The sequence below is a fragment of the Eleutherodactylus coqui genome, chromosome 11, assembly GCF_035609145.1.
Source record: "Eleutherodactylus coqui strain aEleCoq1 chromosome 11, aEleCoq1.hap1, whole genome shotgun sequence".
Classification (NCBI taxonomy): domain Eukaryota; kingdom Metazoa; phylum Chordata; class Amphibia; order Anura; family Eleutherodactylidae; genus Eleutherodactylus; species Eleutherodactylus coqui.
The window spans coordinates 6,015,412-6,034,386 of record NC_089847.1 but is presented as its reverse complement, the minus strand read 5'-3'; the positions used below and the strand labels follow the sequence as shown (position 1 = coordinate 6,034,386).

The 18,975-nt window shown below is 47.3% G+C and overlaps 1 protein-coding gene across 4 annotated transcripts in view; it reads right to left on the bottom strand.

Annotated features, from left to right (window-relative positions):
- Nucleotides 1–18,975, bottom strand: part of CNGB1 (cyclic nucleotide gated channel subunit beta 1) — a 48,397-nt gene that overhangs the window by 7,093 nt on the left and 22,329 nt on the right. For 3 of the 4 annotated variants that reach the window (XM_066582534.1, XM_066582535.1, XM_066582537.1), the window contains 19 exons: nucleotides 14,407–14,563; nucleotides 14,010–14,042; nucleotides 13,665–13,706; nucleotides 7,560–7,607; nucleotides 6,853–6,946; nucleotides 6,411–6,453; nucleotides 4,612–4,768; nucleotides 4,313–4,378; nucleotides 3,928–4,088; nucleotides 3,652–3,846; nucleotides 2,213–2,421; nucleotides 2,022–2,072; nucleotides 1,854–1,940; nucleotides 1,720–1,784; nucleotides 1,518–1,640; nucleotides 1,263–1,404; nucleotides 444–603; nucleotides 193–290; nucleotides 21–104 (listed from right to left, as the gene is read on the bottom strand). In XM_066582534.1, coding sequence (XP_066438631.1) covers nucleotides 21–104; nucleotides 193–290; nucleotides 444–603; nucleotides 1,263–1,404; nucleotides 1,518–1,640; nucleotides 1,720–1,784; nucleotides 1,854–1,940; nucleotides 2,022–2,072; nucleotides 2,213–2,421; nucleotides 3,652–3,846; nucleotides 3,928–4,088; nucleotides 4,313–4,378; nucleotides 4,612–4,768; nucleotides 6,411–6,453; nucleotides 6,853–6,946; nucleotides 7,560–7,607; nucleotides 13,665–13,706; nucleotides 14,010–14,042; nucleotides 14,407–14,563 — 2,015 coding nt within the window. The remainder of the gene's footprint in view (nucleotides 1–20; nucleotides 105–192; nucleotides 291–443; nucleotides 604–1,262; nucleotides 1,405–1,517; nucleotides 1,641–1,719; nucleotides 1,785–1,853; nucleotides 1,941–2,021; nucleotides 2,073–2,212; nucleotides 2,422–3,651; nucleotides 3,847–3,927; nucleotides 4,089–4,312; nucleotides 4,379–4,611; nucleotides 4,769–6,410; nucleotides 6,454–6,852; nucleotides 6,947–7,559; nucleotides 7,608–13,664; nucleotides 13,707–14,009; nucleotides 14,043–14,406; nucleotides 14,564–18,975) is intronic. The other variant, XM_066582536.1, reaches the window with a different exon arrangement.

Sequence of the window (18,975 nt, the reverse complement as noted above, 5' to 3'; positions counted from 1 at the left end):
AAAGGGCCGGCGCAGCTCACCTTCTTACACACATAGTCTCCTGGCAGGTAAACCACAGAGCGGAGTCTTTGCAGCATGTCGTAAATCATCTGACGGTCACAACCCTGAGAAATGTAATGGAGACATTTACCCAATGGCAACTGCAGTGTGCTGGCTACAGACTGTGGATGCAAGAAACGCCGCTGCCATTACCTGGAACAGACCAACTTTACTGACAATGTTGTAATTTATATCAATGGCGAGATCCAACCTCATCTTATCAGGAAGTTGTACCATCAGCTCCGAATCATCTAGACCAACATAAGAGAGAGTTGGTTTAAGGCTCCGAGTTGGGACGCCCACGTCCGCCCATCACTGGATGACCACACTGGTGACTAATACACTAAACGATTATTAGCAGGCTGATAAATATCAGGCCAGGTAAAGACAGGTGCAGCTCTTACCCAGCATGCCCTGGGACTGCCAGGTGTAGTCATACCACATCTTTACACGGTGCTGGACAGGACGGGGTATCTTGTAGCAGTTCATGTACTTTACGGTGCTGTCCATACAGCTGCGGTAATATGTCTGACCAGCAGTGGCTGCACCCACAACGTCCCTCATCTGTAACACATGGAGAGCACGCTAACTACATGACGTAATGGAGTGAGGTCATCGCTCCTCCATGGTTCAGTATACCAGCTCGGTACATGGAGAACAATCTTCTTTTAGAGGAAGCAGGTATAGGAAGGAGCTGGCTTAGAGGCTGAGGGCTCAATAAACACGCACAAGATGGAGGGACAAGGCCAGGTTTTATAGCATGTCCAATCTGGAACAGGGCAGAGCTAAAGCAGGGACTGGATAGTAAAAGCTGGGAACAAGGCTAAGGTCATGCAGGGGAGCTGTCCAAAGGGCTGAATGACTCAGCAGGTAGAGCTGCTGCTTCGAGTATAGGAGCTCCTGGGATCGAGTCCTGTCACTGAGGGGGACATCACTTACATTCCCCTAATGATGTCACTGTGAATGGACCACTGGCCGAGCGGTCAGCACTCCATTTATTTTAATAGGGCTGATGGCACTAGCCAAGCGGCCCCTACTCAGTTATCTCCACAGTCTCACTGAAAGAGAATAAAGCACTAGTGCAGTAACCCTGCAGTCAGGAGTATGGGGCACGCAGGACCCCATTCTTGAGATCAGTGGGGGTTGTAGCACTGCAACGGTCAGCAAGTTATCCCTTATGGATAATGCATAACTTGTAATCTACAATGTATGTCGCCACTTACCTGACCGATCATTACAGAGAAGGCGAACACACCCATGAAATAATTCAGCAGCTGGAACCAAAGCTCAAACAGCGTCGTTGGGTCTGGGAGGCCTCCGATGGTGATGAGGGTCTTCACAGCCCAGTAATAGCAGCGGATGTAACTATAAAATATGACATTGTGAAGGAATTTAGCAGAATGTGGGCAGCCTGGACTGCAGAGCTAAAAATCGTGTATTACGTGGGTACAGGGACAAATGGCGCAGGAGCCGCTCACCTGTTTCCCTCTCCATCAAACACCCATTTGGTAGACTTAATGCCCTCGTAGTCGGAGGCCCAGTAGTAGAGGCACGCGTTTATGTGCAGACAGTACAGCAGGTAGAGGGTAGTGCGGATGACTCTGACAACAGACAACAGGCAGCAGATGTAATCTCAGGTCACTGACCATAGCAGTCGAGCTGTGGGGGATGGGCACTGACCTGTAGATGTACGCTTTACTTAGAATTGACTCCAGACGGGTGTTGAATTCAAAGAAGACCATGTACTGCAATAGAAGACAATGCCGGTTATTAACGTCCTGTGCGTGCGGCACGGCGCCTCCACACTCACTCACCTTGAGTAAACGGGGAAATCGCAGAATGGATTTCACTCCGACTTTAAAGAAGAGAAGATCCAGAGGGATGAGGGAGATCATGTCCATCTGCAAGGACACAACCACCAACATGTCACACCGGCCTTTATAACAGTATAACACCCCTCCTTATAGAATCCAAGCACTTACCTTAAAGCGCTCAGACTTGATATAGTGTTGACGCATTTCCTTCTTATCTATCTGTAGAGAACGCAGAGATAATAGAGAGGATTATACAAGATGTATATATGTATAATGTACATATATAATATGTACAGGGATGTATAGACAACAAGTGGCGCTAATCATTCCCCAACACCGTTGTCACTTCCGTTACTTACTATGATGTCACCACCTCGCACAAACTGTAGCCGGACCTGGAAGACGGCAATATCCAGCAGATAGATGAGGTCACACAGATAGTCCATCAAGAGCCAATAGTAGATGTTTGTGGGCGTCTGATAAGGGAAAGCCCAGCGCACTGGGATCAGCCAGCAGTTCCAGTTCCACGCCAAAACCACGAAGAAAAGCCACAGGACATACATAGGGTCTATGGATGAGAAAAAGGAATGAGGAGTGCAGAGTATTTACAGGACATACATAAGGTCTGCGGGCGAGAGAAAGGAATGAGTACGCAGATGGCTGTGCAGTCGGCGTGGTACATGGCTGCGTAGTCAGGGCGGGACACAGTGTTGCAATGCTCAATCCATATTCATTGTCCTTGTACATGAAGCACTTTATGGTCATTGCTGAAAGAACTCTGTCTCTGATACACCGTCAGCAATTTAGGCGTGTATCCCCAGCGAGTACTGAGGAAGAGGTTCACAAACCTCGAAGCGTGCATACAAACTGGTTTTAACCCCTTAAGCACGGTACATGTATGGCACTTGGTCCTGGGCTTTAATCCCGCCCAATAGCAGATGTACAGCGCAGGATTAAAGCCTCCTCTCCTGCAATCATACAGAAGCAGGTTAGATTCTTAGCTGTCAGTTACAACAGAGGACCCAGAGAAGAAGGGAGAAGCGGTTTCTACCTTCTCCTTTCTCAGGCACATAGCACTCAATGAGCGCTATGCACTAAAAAGTGAAAGTGGAAATCTTTCTTCCACTACGCAACCCAGCAATCACATGACCACTGGGAGCCCCCTAGCACACCAGAGCTGCAGGGTCCTAGCAGACCCTGATCAGCTCTGTTAGTGACTACTGTAACTGGGGCTACTATGGATGTGGCTCCTATGGATGCCCCAGCTACAGTGGAAAAATGTGTAATAAAAAAAAGACCACGTGAATGACCCCCAGAAGTCTTACACGAATTTGTGAGGTGACCTATATAGTAAAAAAAAAATAGTTACTAAAATAAGTTAAAAAAAATTACAGAATAAAATAAAAATGTATACATAAAAATAAAATGACCCAAAGCCGATGGCAACCAAAACCGTCACCGTATGCAACCTCTAATCCCAAACCATACATATTATATATCAAAACATCTGAAACAAAATGAGGAACCCGTTCCCATACTTTATTTTAGCATAAATATACTAATTTAAGAAAAAAAATCTATAAATGTTAAAAAAATTATTTCTTTTAGCTTTTTACTTCCAATAAAATAAATTAATAGTGAACAAGATATTAAAAAATAGCCCTACATGTCATGGAAAAAAACGCAGAAAAAATAATTTTGGTAGCAAAATAAAAAAAAATAGGGCAGTAAAACCACCAGATGTGACCAGAGAGCCCATAGTAGACCCAGCAGCCCCCCATTTCCAGCTAAACCTTACTGGTCAATGGATCGATGTTGGCTGGGAACTTGTACTTTTGGAGGCGCTCGCGCCAGGGTCGGGTCTTGAACTTGCAGCAGAGCATTTCACAGGAATGCTCCTCCACTTTAGCCTCCTCGTCTTCTGGCTTCTTCACCTCAGGAGGAGGAGGAGGTGGAGGTGGCGGCGGCGGTGGAGCGGATTTTTTAGATGGTGCTACAAAAAAGGAAATGCAGACATTGAAGAGTTAATGATTCTACAGTTATCCATCACGCCGGCCCTTCATCAGAGACTCACATGAAGCTGGACTCTCGTCCTCAGAAGACATCTCGGGGTCTAGGAGTCGTTCCTTCACTCGCTCTGTCCTGTCCTTGAAGAGGCGCACCAACTCCTGCAGCCGCTCTGTGATGATAGCGCTACTGGCCTGGCTGACGGCGGATGCAGAGCGTTCAATACCCCTGAAGCCATAGACAGAGGACAAGAGTCAGAACTGACAAGATAGTCTGGCTAACAGAGCGAGGACCACCAAGAAAACAAGCCGGCATCTGTGGCTACATTGAGCTGAAGACTTATCTAATTGGAGGAGACGGGAAGAGGAGCCAGAAGACCCACTGCAAATCTGGAAGAAGTCATGAGGAAGGAGATAAGAGCTGAGGACAGCGCCCCCTCTGGACACACTTACTCTTCTTCTCCTGGAGCATCTAATGCATCGTCCGCGTTTTCCGCCTCGGACTGTGTCTTCTTCCGACTGTAAGAACAATGTAAGGAGTGACGGCTGTACAGCGCTGATGGACATGTATAGGGTGACCAGAAGCATCATTATGAGCTCTACAGATGGGGCAATATCAGAGACTGGGGGTCATCTAGTCAGAAGTGACTGATAGACCTGACAGGAGAGGTCAGGACAAATGCAAATTCTGGTCAATAGTTGTCACATGACTTCCTGGCATTGGGGACTGCTGCAAACTGAGGAGTCATTACCTCTTTGCTGCCAGTGACGTTCCCGGGACAGTCAGAGTCCTCTGTTTGTAGGGTGAAAGGGGGGGTTTAATAGGAGTCTCCAGTCCTAAAGCTTCTGTGACGCTGCCAGAGTCCACGTCCTCAATGCTGACCGCAGGGTGACTGAGGGACATGATATCTGGAAGGGGCAGACACATGAAGAGTCATACACTGACACTATAGACACATAATGCATCATACACTGACACTATAGACACATAATGCATCATACACTGACACTATAGACATATGAGGCATCATACACTGACACTATAGACATATGAGGCATCATACACTGACACTATAGACACATAATGCATCATACACTGACACTATAGACATATGAGGCATCATACACTGACACTATAGACATATGAGGCATCATACACTGACACTATAGACATATGAGGCATCATACACAAATACCACATGACACAGTATACATATGAAAGTCACTATATTGAAAGGCCATTTCAAATCACAAAGCCATAGAAGAATTTGGGAATACAAGTTTATAACCATCTTTCACACTGTGAAACTTGGAAGAATGAGAAATCTATAGTAGATATAACACACAGGCCTGGTGACCCCCTAACACCAATTCAGAGACCATAAAACTTTTACATCCTTTATCAATGGACTAATTAAGCGTTTACTCCTCTACACACCCTGTTCTAGAATTTTTTAAGAGCAAATTAATCACACCATGTCTGTGTCTTTTCATATGTATTTGTATATAAATGTATGTGTCTTCAGATCTATTCCATAAGCCTGAAGAAGAATCCCAAGAGGCTTGAAAGCTCGCTGTTACATCATATATTTTTGTTAGCCATTAAAAGGTATCATATCTACAAGATTACTTTGTTTCTCTTGCCTAGAACAATCACATTATACACTGACACTATAGGCACATGAGACATTATACACTGACATCATAGACACATGAGGCGTTATACACTGACACCTACAGTTCCTCAGCTGTTGTGGAACTAGAATTCCCAGCATGCCCTCACAGTCTCTAGCTGTTACATGCTAGGAGTAGCAGTTTCAAAATAGCTTGGGAGCAACAGTTTGGAGACCACTACTTCAGACCACGTGACTGTCTACAGAGGCCACCACCACTACTACTCCCAACTTCTGTGGCTGGCCGTTCCATCACCAGGTGAGGACGCCGTTCATACTGTCCTGACTGTTATGAGGGTCACATTCATCACGTACAGCACTACGGCGTCTACCTTTGGCATGGTGGGGGGAGTCGCCGTCCCCCTGGAAGGTGGGGTTCAGCACCCCATCGCTGCAGCTGAGAGGGGCAGATGGGGCTCGGTAGTAGGGAACATTAGGAAGCTCATCTAAGGTTTCTAGGAAGGCGGCTTGTGAGTGGCGCCCATCATGGACACGAGCAGGCATCAGTCGCGAGAGCTCTACGTCAGCACTGCGGTGGGACATGACAGCGGAAGCTACTGAACAAGCAGAGTGCTGCACCTAAACGAGTAGGAGAAAGCGTAAGAGGAGGAGCCAAGCTCATGCACACGTCACAACCACACCCACTGCGCAATACTGAAGACATCCCTGATCCACAGTCTCACATCCTCTCTTCTCTGTGTGTCAGTGTGCACTGTAGCTTTGGCATTCTATTCATGAAGCAGTACTGAGGAGGATCAAAGCTAACAGTGCCTCGCAGACAGAAGAGGCAGGGAATCATGGGAGGAGGTCTGGGCTCTGCTGATGGTTGAGCTGTGAGGACGGGCGGGGGGGACGATCAGGAGGCGGCAGCACCTTACCTGAATGCTCAGGTGAGAAGATATCAACTGCGAATTCCAGAGCCTGAAAAACACACGGACAGTGCATCAACATGAGAGCCACCATGACGGAAGGACGTCACATGAAAGTAAGCGTGGCAGGAGGATGTTGTGACATCAGAGATGCCATGGCGGGGAGACATTGTGACATGAGGGTGGGAGACGTTGTCATAGCACAGCAGCCACGATGGGAAGACATCATCACATAGGAACCACCATGACAGGAGGAGGTCGTAACGTTACAGCTGCCATGGCGGGAGGACATCACATTAAAGACAAGAGGACGTCACATCAGAGCCACCACGGCGGGAGGACATCGTCACATCACAGTGGTCATGATGGGAAGGCATTGTCACATCTGAGCCGCGAGGACAGGAGGAAAATCATGGCTTACACAAACTCCACAGACTGGACGCCGCGTTACCTGCACGTATTCCGTGCTCACCGCTTCTTCAACCACTGGGGGCGGCAGAACGGCCGTGTCCAGACATTCTGGGGGTCCACGCACCGTCACCTGACTGAGAGAACGCTGACATTACCAACCAGTCACCACGCTACAACATCGACCAGTTCCCGCGACACATTTACTGACCCCCTATACATCACCTACTGACCCCCTATAAATCACCTACTGACCCCCTATACATCACCTACTGACCCCCTATACATCACCTACTGACCCCCTATAAATCACCTACTGACCCCATATACATCCCCTACCAACATTACTTGACCCCTGTATCACCCCAATAGTGATGGCCCCTGTACTTCCCCACCGAAAGTGCTGACCCCCTGTACCCCCCTCCTTCACAGTACTGACCCCCTGTACCTCCCCCCCTCCTTCACAGTACTGACTCCCTTTACCCCCCTCCTGCACAGTACTGACCGCCTGTACCCCCCTCCTTCACACCCCCTGTACCCCCCTCCTGCACAGTACTGACCCCCTGTATTACCCCTTTGCACTGTCCGGATGGGAGATGTGATGATGGGATTGCCGCGCACTTGATCCTGCAGCCTCCTCTCTGTAGAGGGCGGTTACTAAGGCAGCCGTAACTAGGGGAGAGCTGGTGTTGCTAGGAGACGGCTGCCTAGGAGCTGTACCTAATGACGTCTTCAGTGGCGACTACTTACTGCGTCATCCGGGTCTCCTCATCACTGTCACAGCACGACATCTGCAGCCTGAGGAAGAAGAACGTGACTGACGTTATACCATCTACATCTCCAGACATCACACTTATACCTCCCCTCATCATCCCTTATACCACCCCTCATCATCCTCTATACCTACCCTATACCTCCCTTCATTATCCCCTATACCACCCCTCATCATCCTCTATACCTACCCGATATCTCCCTTTATCGTCCCCTATACCACCCCTCATCATCCCCTATACCACCCCTTATCATCCCCTATACCACCCCTCATCATCCCCTATACCACCCCTTAACATCCCCTATACCACCCCTCATCATCCCCTATACCACCCCTCATCATCCCCTATAACTCCCCTCATCATCCTTATACCACCCCTCATCATCCCCTATATCACCCCATATCATCCCCTATATCACCCCATATCATCCCCTATATCTCTCCTCATTATCCCCTATGCCTCCCCCCATCATCCCTATACCACTCCTCATCATCTCCTATACCTCCCCTAATCATCCCCTATACCTACCATCCCATATACCACCCCTAATCATCCCCTATACCTCCCCTCATCATCATCCTCTATACCTCCCCTCATCATCCCTTATACCTTCCTCATCATCCCCTGTACCTCCTCATCCCATATATCTCCCCTCTCCCAATGTTATACATCCCCTCTCCCCTCATCATCCCTATACCACCCCTTATCATCCCCTATACCAGCCCTCATCATTCCCCATACCAACCCTCATCATCCCCTATAACTCCCCTCATCATCCCCTATACCACCCTGTATCATCCCCTATATCTCTCCTCATTATCCCCTATGCCTCCCCCCATCATCCCCTATACCACCCCTCATAATCCTATACCTCCCCTCATAACCATCCCCTATACCTCCCCTCATCATCCCCTATACCACCCCTCATCATCCCCTATAACTCCCCTCATCATCCCTATACCACCCCTCATCATCCCCTATATCACCCCATATCATCCCCTATATCTCTCCTCATTATCCCCTATGCCTCCCCCCATCATCCCTATACCACTCCTCATCATCTCCTATACCTCCCCTAATCATCCCCTATACCTACCATCCCATATACCACCCCTAATCATCCCCTATACCTCCCCTCATCATCATCCTCTATACCTCCCCTCATCATCCCTTATACCTTCCTCATCATCCCCTGTACCTCCTCATCCCATATATCTCCCCTCTCCCAATGTTATACATCCCCTCTCCCCTCATCATCCCTATACCACCCCTTATCATCCCCTATACCACCCCTCATCATTCCCCATACCAACCCTCATCATCCCCTATACCACCCCTCATCATCCCCTATACCACCCTGTATCATCCCCTATATCTCTCCTCATTATCCCCTATGCCTCCCCCATCATCCCTATACCACTCCTCATCATCTCCTATACCTCCCCTAATCATCCCCTATACCTACCATCCCATAAACCACCCCTCATCATCCCCTATACCACCCTCATAATCCCCTATACCTCCCCTCATCATCCCTTATACCTTCCTCATCATCCCCTGTACCTCCTCATCCCATATATCTCCCCTCTCCCAATGTTATACCTCCCCTCTCCCCTCATCATCCCTATACCACCCCTTATCAACCCTTATACCACCCCTCATCATTCCCCATACCAACCCTCATCATCCCCTATGCCTCCCCCCATCATCCCTATACCACTCCTCATCATCTCCTATACCTCCCCTCATCATCCCCTATACCACCCCTCATAATCCCCTATACCTCCCCTCATAACCATCCCCTATATCTCCCCTCATCATCCCCTATACCACCCCTCATCATTCCCTATACCACCCCTCATCATCCCTTATACCTCCCTCATCATCCCCTATATCTCCCTTCATCATTCCCTATACCTCCCTCATTATCCCCTAAACCTCCTCCCCTCCTCATCCCATATACCTCACCTCATCACCCCCTATATCTCCCTTCTTCAGCCCTTTACCTCCCCTCACAAGCCCTTGTACCTCCCCCTCCTCCTCATCCCATATACCTCCCCTCTCCCAATGTTATACATCCCCTCTCCCTATATTATACCTTATACCTCCCCTCTCCCCTCATCATCCACTATTCCTCCACTTATTATCCTTATACCTCCCCTCATCAGCCCCTATATCTCCCTTTATAAGCCCTATACCTCACCTCATCATCCCCTATACCACCCCTCATCATCCCCTATACCACCCCTCATCATCCCCTAAAACTCACCTCATCATCCCTATACCACCCCTCATCATTCCCTATACCACCCCTCATCATCCCTTATACCTCCCTCATCATCCCCTATATCTCCCTTCATCATTCCCTATACCTCCCTCATTATCCCCTAAACCTCCTCCCCTCCTCATCCCATATACCTCACCTCATCACCCCCTATATCTCCCTTCTTCAGCCCTTTACCTCCCCTCACAAGCCCTTGTACCTCCCCCTCCTCCTCATCCCATATACCTCCCCTCTCCCAATGTTATACATCCCCTCTCCCTATATTATACCTTATACCTCCCCTCATCATCCACTATTCCTCCACTTATTATCCTTATACCTCCCCTCATAAACCCCTAAATCTCCCCTCATAATCCCTATACCTCCCCTCATCAGCCCCTGTACCTCCCCCCTCCTCCTCACCCCATATACCTCCCCTCTCCCAACGTTATACAGCCCCTCTCCCTACATTATACCTTATACCTCACCTCATCATCCCTATATCTCCACTTATTAGCCATATACCTCCCCCATCATCCCCTATATCTCTCCTCCTCATCCCATATACCTCCCCTCATCATCCCCTATATCTCCCTTCATCAGCTCCTGTACCTCCTCCTCATCCCATACACCTCCCCTCTCCCAACATTATACCTCCCCTCCCCCCTCATCATCCCTATACCTCCACTCATCATCCCCTATACTTTCCCTCATCAGCCCTTGTACCCCACTGATATACCTCCACTTATCATCCCTATATCTCCCATCATCATCCCCTATACCTCCCCTCATCATCCCTATTCCTTCAGTCATCATCCCCTATACCTCCCATATCTCCCCTCTTCATTCCCTATACCTCCCCATATCAGCCCCTGTGCCTCCCCCATCCTCCTCATCCCATGTACCTCCCCTCTCCTAACATTATACATCCCCTCTTCCTACTTTATACCTTATACCTTCTCTTTCCCTTCATTATCCCCTATACCTCCCCACTTCCTACATTATACCCCATACCTCCACTCTCCCTATATCGTTCCCTATGCTTCCCCTCTCCCTACATTATACCCTATACCTCCCCTCTCCCTATATTATACCTCATACCCCCACCCTCCCTACATTATAAACTGTACCTTCCCTCTCCCTCCATCATTCTCTATATCTCCACGCTCTGTAAATTATACCCCATAGTTCCCCTCTCCCAATATCATCTCTCATACCTCCCCTTCCCTATGTTATACCCCATACCTCCCCTCTACCTACATCATCCTCTATACCTCCTCTCCCTACATCATCCTCTATTCCTCCCCTCTCCCTACATCATCCCCTATACCTCCCCTCTCCCTACATCTTCCCCTATATCTCTTCTCTCCCTACATCATCCCCTTTACCTCCCTTCTCCTACATTATACCCTACACCTTCCCTCTCCCTATGTTATATCACCGCCCTTCTCCCTACATCATCCCCTATACCTCCACCCTTCCTACATTAAAAAACTGTACCTTCCCTCTTCCTCCATCATTCTCTATATCTCCACACTCTGTAAATTATACCCCATAGCTCCCCTCTCCCTACATCAACTCCTATACCTCCTCTTCCCTATGTTATACCCCATACCTCCCCTCTACCTACATCATCCCCTATACCTCCTCTCTCCCTACATCATCCTCTATTCCTCCCCTCTCCCTACATCATCCCCTATACCTCCACTCTCCTACATTATACACTATACATCTCCTCTCCCTACATTATACCCTATATCTCCCCTTTCCCTATGTTATACATTATACCTACCCTCTCTCTACATTATACTCCATATCTTCCCTCTCCCTACATTATACCATATACCTCCCCTATTCTTACATCATCCCCTTTAACTCCCCTCTTTTTACGTTATGCCCTCTACCGCCCTTTCCCTATGTTACACCCTGTACCCTCACTCTCCCGCGTTATACCCTGTACCTCCTATCTCCCTACATTATACCATATACCTCCACTCCCCCTACGTTATTCCCTTTACCTCCCTTCTCCCTACACTATACCTCTCCTCTCCCTACATTATACCCTCTACCTCTCCTCTCCCTGTACCCCCACTCTCTCTACGTTACACCCTGTAACTCCCCTCTCCTTACATTATACCCTATAGCTCCCATCTTCCTACATTATACCTTATGTCTCCTCTCTCCCTACATTATAACCTGTAACTCCCCTCTTTATATATCATACCGTATACCTCCCATCTCCCTACATCATCCTCTATACCTCCCCTCGCCCTACGTTATACCCTATAACTCCCCTCTCCTTACATTATATCCTATTCCTCCCCTTTCCCTACATCATCCCCTATACCTCCCTTCTCCCTAAGTTATACCCTGTACCTTCCCTCTCCCTATTTTATATTCTGTACCTTCTCTCTCCCCACGTTATACCCCTATACCTCCCATCTCCCTAAATTATAACCTATACCTTCCCTCTCCCTACATTATTCCCTATACCTCTCCTCATCATCACCTGTATCTCCCCTTTCCCTACGTTATATCCTGTACCTCTTCTCTCTCTACATTATACCCTGTACCTCCCCTCTCCTTACATTATACACTATACTTCCCACCTCCCAACATTATACCCTATGCCTTCCCTCTCTCTACATTATACCCTCTACCTCTCCTCTCTCTACATTATACCATTTCCCTCCACTCTTCCTATGTTGTACCCTGTACTTCCCATCTCCCTACATTATACCATATACCTCCCCTCTCTCTATGGTATACCCTGTACCTCTCTTCTCCTTACATTATACCCTCTACCTCTCCTCTCTCTACATTATACCCTGTACCTCCCCTCTCCTTACATTATAAACTATACCTCCCACTTCCCAAAATTCCTTCTCCTTAAGTTATACCCTGCACATCTCCTCTCCCTATGTTATACCCTGTATCTCCTCTCTCCCCATGTTCTACCCTGTACCTCCCATCTCCCTACATTATACCCTATACCTCCCCTCTCTCTACATTATACACTATACCTCTCCTCATCATCACCTGTACCTCCCGTCTCCCTACGTTATATACCCTGTACCTGCTCTCTCCCCACGTTATACCCTGTACCTCCCCTCTCTCTACATTATACCTTGTACCTCCCCTACTCCTACATTATACCCTATATGTCCCCTCTCCTTACGTAATACCCTATACCTCCCCTTTCCCTATCTCTTCTCTCTATCTACGTTATATCTTATTCCTCCCCTCTATCTACGTTATACCCTATTCCTCCCCTTTCCCTACATTACCCCCTATACCTCCCTTCCCCCTACAATATAACGTGTATCTCCCCTCTCCCAATGTTATACCCTGTACTTCCCCTCTCCCTACATTATATTCTATACTGCTCCTCTTTCTCCACGTGATACCGTGTACCTCCCCTCTTCCTACATTATACCCTTTATTATACCCTTTATCTCCAATCTCCTACATTATACTCTATACCTTTCCTCTCTTTACATTATACCCTGCACCTCACCGCCCCTGAAATCATAACCTGCAGCTCCCATGAGATTGTACCCTATACTTTATCACCCCCAAAATCTCACCCTTACTACCTCCCCCCGACATTATACCTTATACTTCATCTATACAAATATATAATTCATATAATATATAAATCACCTTTATATGCTGCATATACCCTATATCACACCTCTATCACTATATCCTGTATCACGCCCGAATGCTATAACCCTTAGAATGTCCTCTACACCTCGGAGCATTATATCCTATATGTGACTAATGTGGAGCCCCAGGAGGGGAGCTGAGGCTTCTTACTCTGATTCATCTTCATCTTCCTCCAAGATCCAAGAAAGCCTCCTGAGGAGAGAGAACAAGACCACATAAAGAGACGCTCTACAACCGAGAGACCAGATTAGGACACTTTATATCCAAGAGTCATCATCAAGAAAACACCCCACATTCTGGAGGCAACATAAGGAGGCGCTGGAGGCGGAATAACGAGACGCCCTACATTCTCAAAACAATATAAAGAGAGACTTCAACATAAAGAGACACCTTACATTTTGGAAACGACATAAAGAGACATTCTACAAACAATATAAAGAGACTCTCTACATCCAGGACAAGACATAGATATTCTATAGATCATGCATTACTCACTCGTTCTCAGACTCCATTACTTCTCTTTCAATCCTAGGTCAGGAAAATACAGAATTAGAGTTCAGGAGGAAGAGAAGATACTGGGTGTGTGTGTGACCTCTCAGCCACGTCGTGTGGGGTCACTTATTTCCTAGGATGACTGTGGATGAGTGTGGAGCGGCTAAAGGTGCACTAAAGCCTGGCTTTTATGTAGTGACAATGACTATCTCTGGACTTTCTATATACTACCAGGGCTTTCAGCTGTTTACTCCACCAGGGTCTTATTTTTGGGCAGTCATTTCCCGCCCTCATGCCACGACTGTCTTAAATGCCACTGATTACAGGTGATAAGATATGTGTGGCAGGGGGGACAGATTCTGTCTCCAGTGGAGATAACCCCTCACATTATATTCCGTACCCTTTCCCTTCCTCGGGATCTTGTGTTCTTGGGGGTGAGACGGGGACTTCAGTTTGTGTTTCGACTTCTTCTCCATTCACGTCTGGCACAGCCTCATCTTCGAGGTGGGACTTTATGTCCTCAGTCACCAGGCTTCTGTCCTCTGGCTGCTCCGCTACTGGTGAAAGAGATAGCAGGACCCAATTATTGTGGAGTCCAAGGGTTCAGGACGTGTAATATATAAAATATGCAATTAGGAGATGGTACAATACTTCTATAGCACCACCAATTGGAAGGCAACATGACTAAGGATGTAAGCCAAACTAGAGGCTACTCCAGAAGGACATGATAACCAATGCAGACAATTGTTTGGAGGTTCTTCACTCTCGTCAGTGTACAGTGGGGTTCTGGGAGGCCTCTAAAGTGGGTCTGGGGGAAGTACTGAATCTCTTTGATCATTGGGGAAGCTACCTTCTAATAGGTGGTGCTGCAGAGCCTTTGTTCAATACCATTTGCATATGCTATTTCCCATAAGAGCCTACCTGGCCTATAAGTCTCCTAAGTACTTGGCGCTCTCCACAAGGAGAAACAGCACTTCTCTAGATAAGAAGCGCACGTGTGGACAGTCACTCCCTAGTGTGGTATTGTCAAATGTGTCACCCAAGTATAGCAGACTGAGGTATGATCACAGCTAATCCGGGGCAAGGGGCATGTCAAGAGAGTGCAGGAAGACAGAAGTTCTGATAAGGATTGCATAGAGCTCAGTGAGTGCCATGTGTGTATACAGTATGACAGGTTGGGTGAAAAGATTGAGGAGCGGTCTGGTGTGGGGTGCAGGAGTTCTTTATTAAGTTGTTATATGGCTGTAACCCCGGCCACTTCATATGTGGTGTGATGGGTCACCCAACCCTTTTATATGACACTAGGACACAAAGATTGTCATCAGCTACTGCTCTCTCCATCTACATATACAAGGGGTTATACAATATATGGAGTAATTCTCTCTCTCTCTAGCCAGGCATCTCACTACCTGATCACCAGAACTCCTCTGGTCACTCACTTTTTGAAACAAGCAAACCTAAACAACTGGGTAATCTACAGGAATCCTGGGAGACTTATCCTCTCCATCACCATGTGAAGGCCACACAGCTGTGGCAGGACCCCTTGACTATGACACTAAGTGATCTTTGTGTCTTCTGTACCTTCTCCTTCCTCTTCGAGACAATCCAGTGCAGCAGCTTCAGGGATGAGCCCCTCATCATACAACGAGGCCTTGGCTACACTATCATGGGCGTCACAGTGTGGGAAGCAGTGACCATCGTCATGTCCTTTTCTATCTGGCATGGCCGCCTCTTCAGCTTGGGCCTCTGCAGCCACCATTTCTTCTCCTTCATCCACTGTTCTTACTATATCATCTTCATTCAGTGTAGTCTTGTCTTGGGTCAGTCCATCACTTTGTCCATGAATGACCCTTTCCTCGGGGTGCTCTATGGGAATGTCCATGTCGTCATGTTGGACGTCTTTCTCCGTGTGCGGTGTGGTCTGAGTGTCTCTCTCTTCAGTTTGGGTTGGTATGTCCTCATCATATGATGACTGCCTCTGGTCAGTGCTCTGACACATGCTGTCCTCTGTTTGGGTCTCTCTTTCCTCAGTCTGAATCCTCCAGTTCTCCATTTCGGTGCCATCATCTGTTGGAATGTCGTCTTCTATTTGTCTTTTGTCTTGGTTTTCCACCAGAGGCTGCCATTGTTGTTGTTCTGAGGCCTGGTCTGTTACACTTGGATGTTCTTGCCTCTCAGTTTGAGGGAATGTGTCTGTCATCTTGTTTTCTGTGGCATCTTGTAGGAGATGAGGTGAGGTAGCATCATGTGGTTGGATGGCTTCCTCTCGGCTCTCTATCTCTGGTATGTGAGATGTAGCATCATCTTCATTTTTCCCTTGCACCATCTTGTTTCCTGTTTCCATCTGACTTTGTAAGTAACCAGTTTGGTGACATCTAATGGCACCCCCCTGGTGACTCTCGACTTCCTCGTTAACATCTCTGTCTTTTAGTTCCTCTTGTCCTGTCTGTGATCTGTTCAGGTCAGCATTGGCCATAATGACATTATCCTCTGCCTGAAGCCCAATTGTATCTAGATCTTGAGTCTCTGGCATAATTGATTGCTGTTGAACAAGTTTTTCATTTTCACAGGGAGTAATCTTGTCTATGATGTCAACATATTCTTGACAGTATTCCTCTGATTCGCCTTGGCTTTTTTCTTGCTTCATATCATCTTGTGGATGACATCCAGTCTGAAGTTGACTTCCTACATCCTTTGCCTGAACATTCACTTTACTTATATGATCAATGTTTGCTTGTGTTCCTTCCTTTTGGTCATATTCACCTGTTATGTTCTCTGATATTGGACTTTCTGCACATTTAATTTGACTACATTCATTGAGATATTTGACATCTTCATATCTTGAAGAGTGATCAAGGCTCAGACACTGCACTTCCTCTTCATGTCTTGGAAATTGATCAAGGCTCTGGCAATGCACATCCCCATCATGTCTTGCAGACTGTTCATGGCTCAGACACTGTACTTCCTCTTTGTGTCTTGTAGACATGTTGAGGCTCATACACTGAACTTCCTCTTCATGTCTTATAGACAGTTCATGGCTCAGACACTGCACTTCCTCTTCATGTCTTGCTGACTGTTCTTTGCTCAGACACTGCACTTGCTCTACATGTCTTGCTGACTGTTCTTGGCTCAGACATTGCACTTCCTCTTTGTGTCTTGCTGACTGTTCTTGGCTCAGACACTGCACTTCCTCTTTGTGTCTTGCTGACTGTTCTTGGCTCAGACACTGCACTTCCTCCTCATGTCTTGCAGACTGTTCGAGGCTCAGACACTGAACTTCCTTCTCATGTCTTGCTGACTGTTCTTGGCTCAGACACTGTACTTCTTCCTCATGTCTTGCTGACTGTTCTTGGCTCAGACATTGAACTTCCTCTTCATGTCTTGCTGACTGTTCTTGGCTCAGACACTGCACTTCCTCTACATGTCTTGCTGACTGTTCTTGGCTCAGACACTGCACTTCCTCTACATGTCTTGCTGACTGTTCTTGGCTCAGACACTGCACTTCCTCCTCATGTCTTGCTGACTGTTCTTGGCTCAGACATTGCACTTCATCTTCATGTCTTGCAGACTGTTCGAGGCTCAGACACTGAACTTCCTCCTCATGTCTTGCTGACTGTTCGAGGCTCAGACACTGAACTTCCTCCTCATGTCTTGCTGACTGTTCTTGGCTCAGACATTGCACTTCCTCTTCGTGTCTTGCAGACTGATTGAGGCTCAGACACTGCAATTTCTCTTCGTGTCTTGCAGAATGAATAAAGCTCAGACACTGCATTTCATCTTCATGGCTTGCAGACTGATCAGGGCTTTGACACTGCATTTTCTCTTCATGTTTTGTAGACTGCGGAGGGCTTGAACCCTGCACTTCATGCATTTCAGAATAGTCTTTCTGATTCACGTTACTGAGCTCATTCATCTGTTTGCTGAACATTTGGAGTGCATGGTCCTTCATCTCCACGGTATTAACTGGACTGATGCCTTCACTGTGCTCCTGCTCATGGACTTTATGTGTGTCTTGCCGCTCCTCTGAGATGTTTGTCTCACATTGGATTTGTTCCTGGTTCTTTGATATATCCATGCTGCTTCCACCCTGGTCCACCTTCTCTGTCGTGTTGAAGCCTCTGCTCTCCTCTTCAGAGATCTTGATGGCACCTCTCCCTGGAAGGGAGGAGCAGGGCACGGGGTTAACCAGGTTGTTCATAAGCCAGTCACAGCGGCATCTACTACAAGCTTATATGAGTCGGCATTGTTTAGAGCATGGGCACAGAAATACCCACAAGTACCAGATGTCTCTGTCTTATCCCACCCGTTACCAATCTGGCTGCAAAGTGTATCAAATAGTGGAGTGAATGGATCCTGTGGGAGAGATATTTCTGGAAATGGCTCAAGCCTGGAAACTGGGTGCAGACTGAGGAAGTGTGGCTCCAGTGTCAGGTCAGCAAGAGAAGTGAGAGATGAGAGGTGTTGGGACTTTATGGTAGCAAGTTTAGGTTGTTCTGGTCTGAATGCCTACTCAGTCATCCCTCTCACTATGTGAGTCGGGAGGGGTATTGTCTCTCCTTGAGGAGAGCACCTAGAAGGTGAGTGAGGTGACTTTTAAGGCCATGCATGCTCCTCTGGGTAATATGCAAATAAGGAAGATGGAACAATACCTCTGCAGCGCCACCTATTGGATGGCAGCATTCCTTCAAATCAATGTCAAGCACTTTATACAGGTCTTAACAAAGTTTGGGTATGGAATCTGGCTTGGTTTTCAATTCCCAATCTTTGCTAAGACCTGTAAAAAGTGTTTGATATTGATTTGAAGGAATGCTGCAAACCAATAGGTGGCGCTGCAGAGGCATTGTTCCATCTTCCTTATTCTCACCATGTGAGACTCTAAAGTCTTGCATAGTGAGAGAGTACGTCTATATCGTCAAGTAGTCTCAAGTAAGAGTCTACACCAAGCAGCCTGTGTCATGTAGATGGCAAT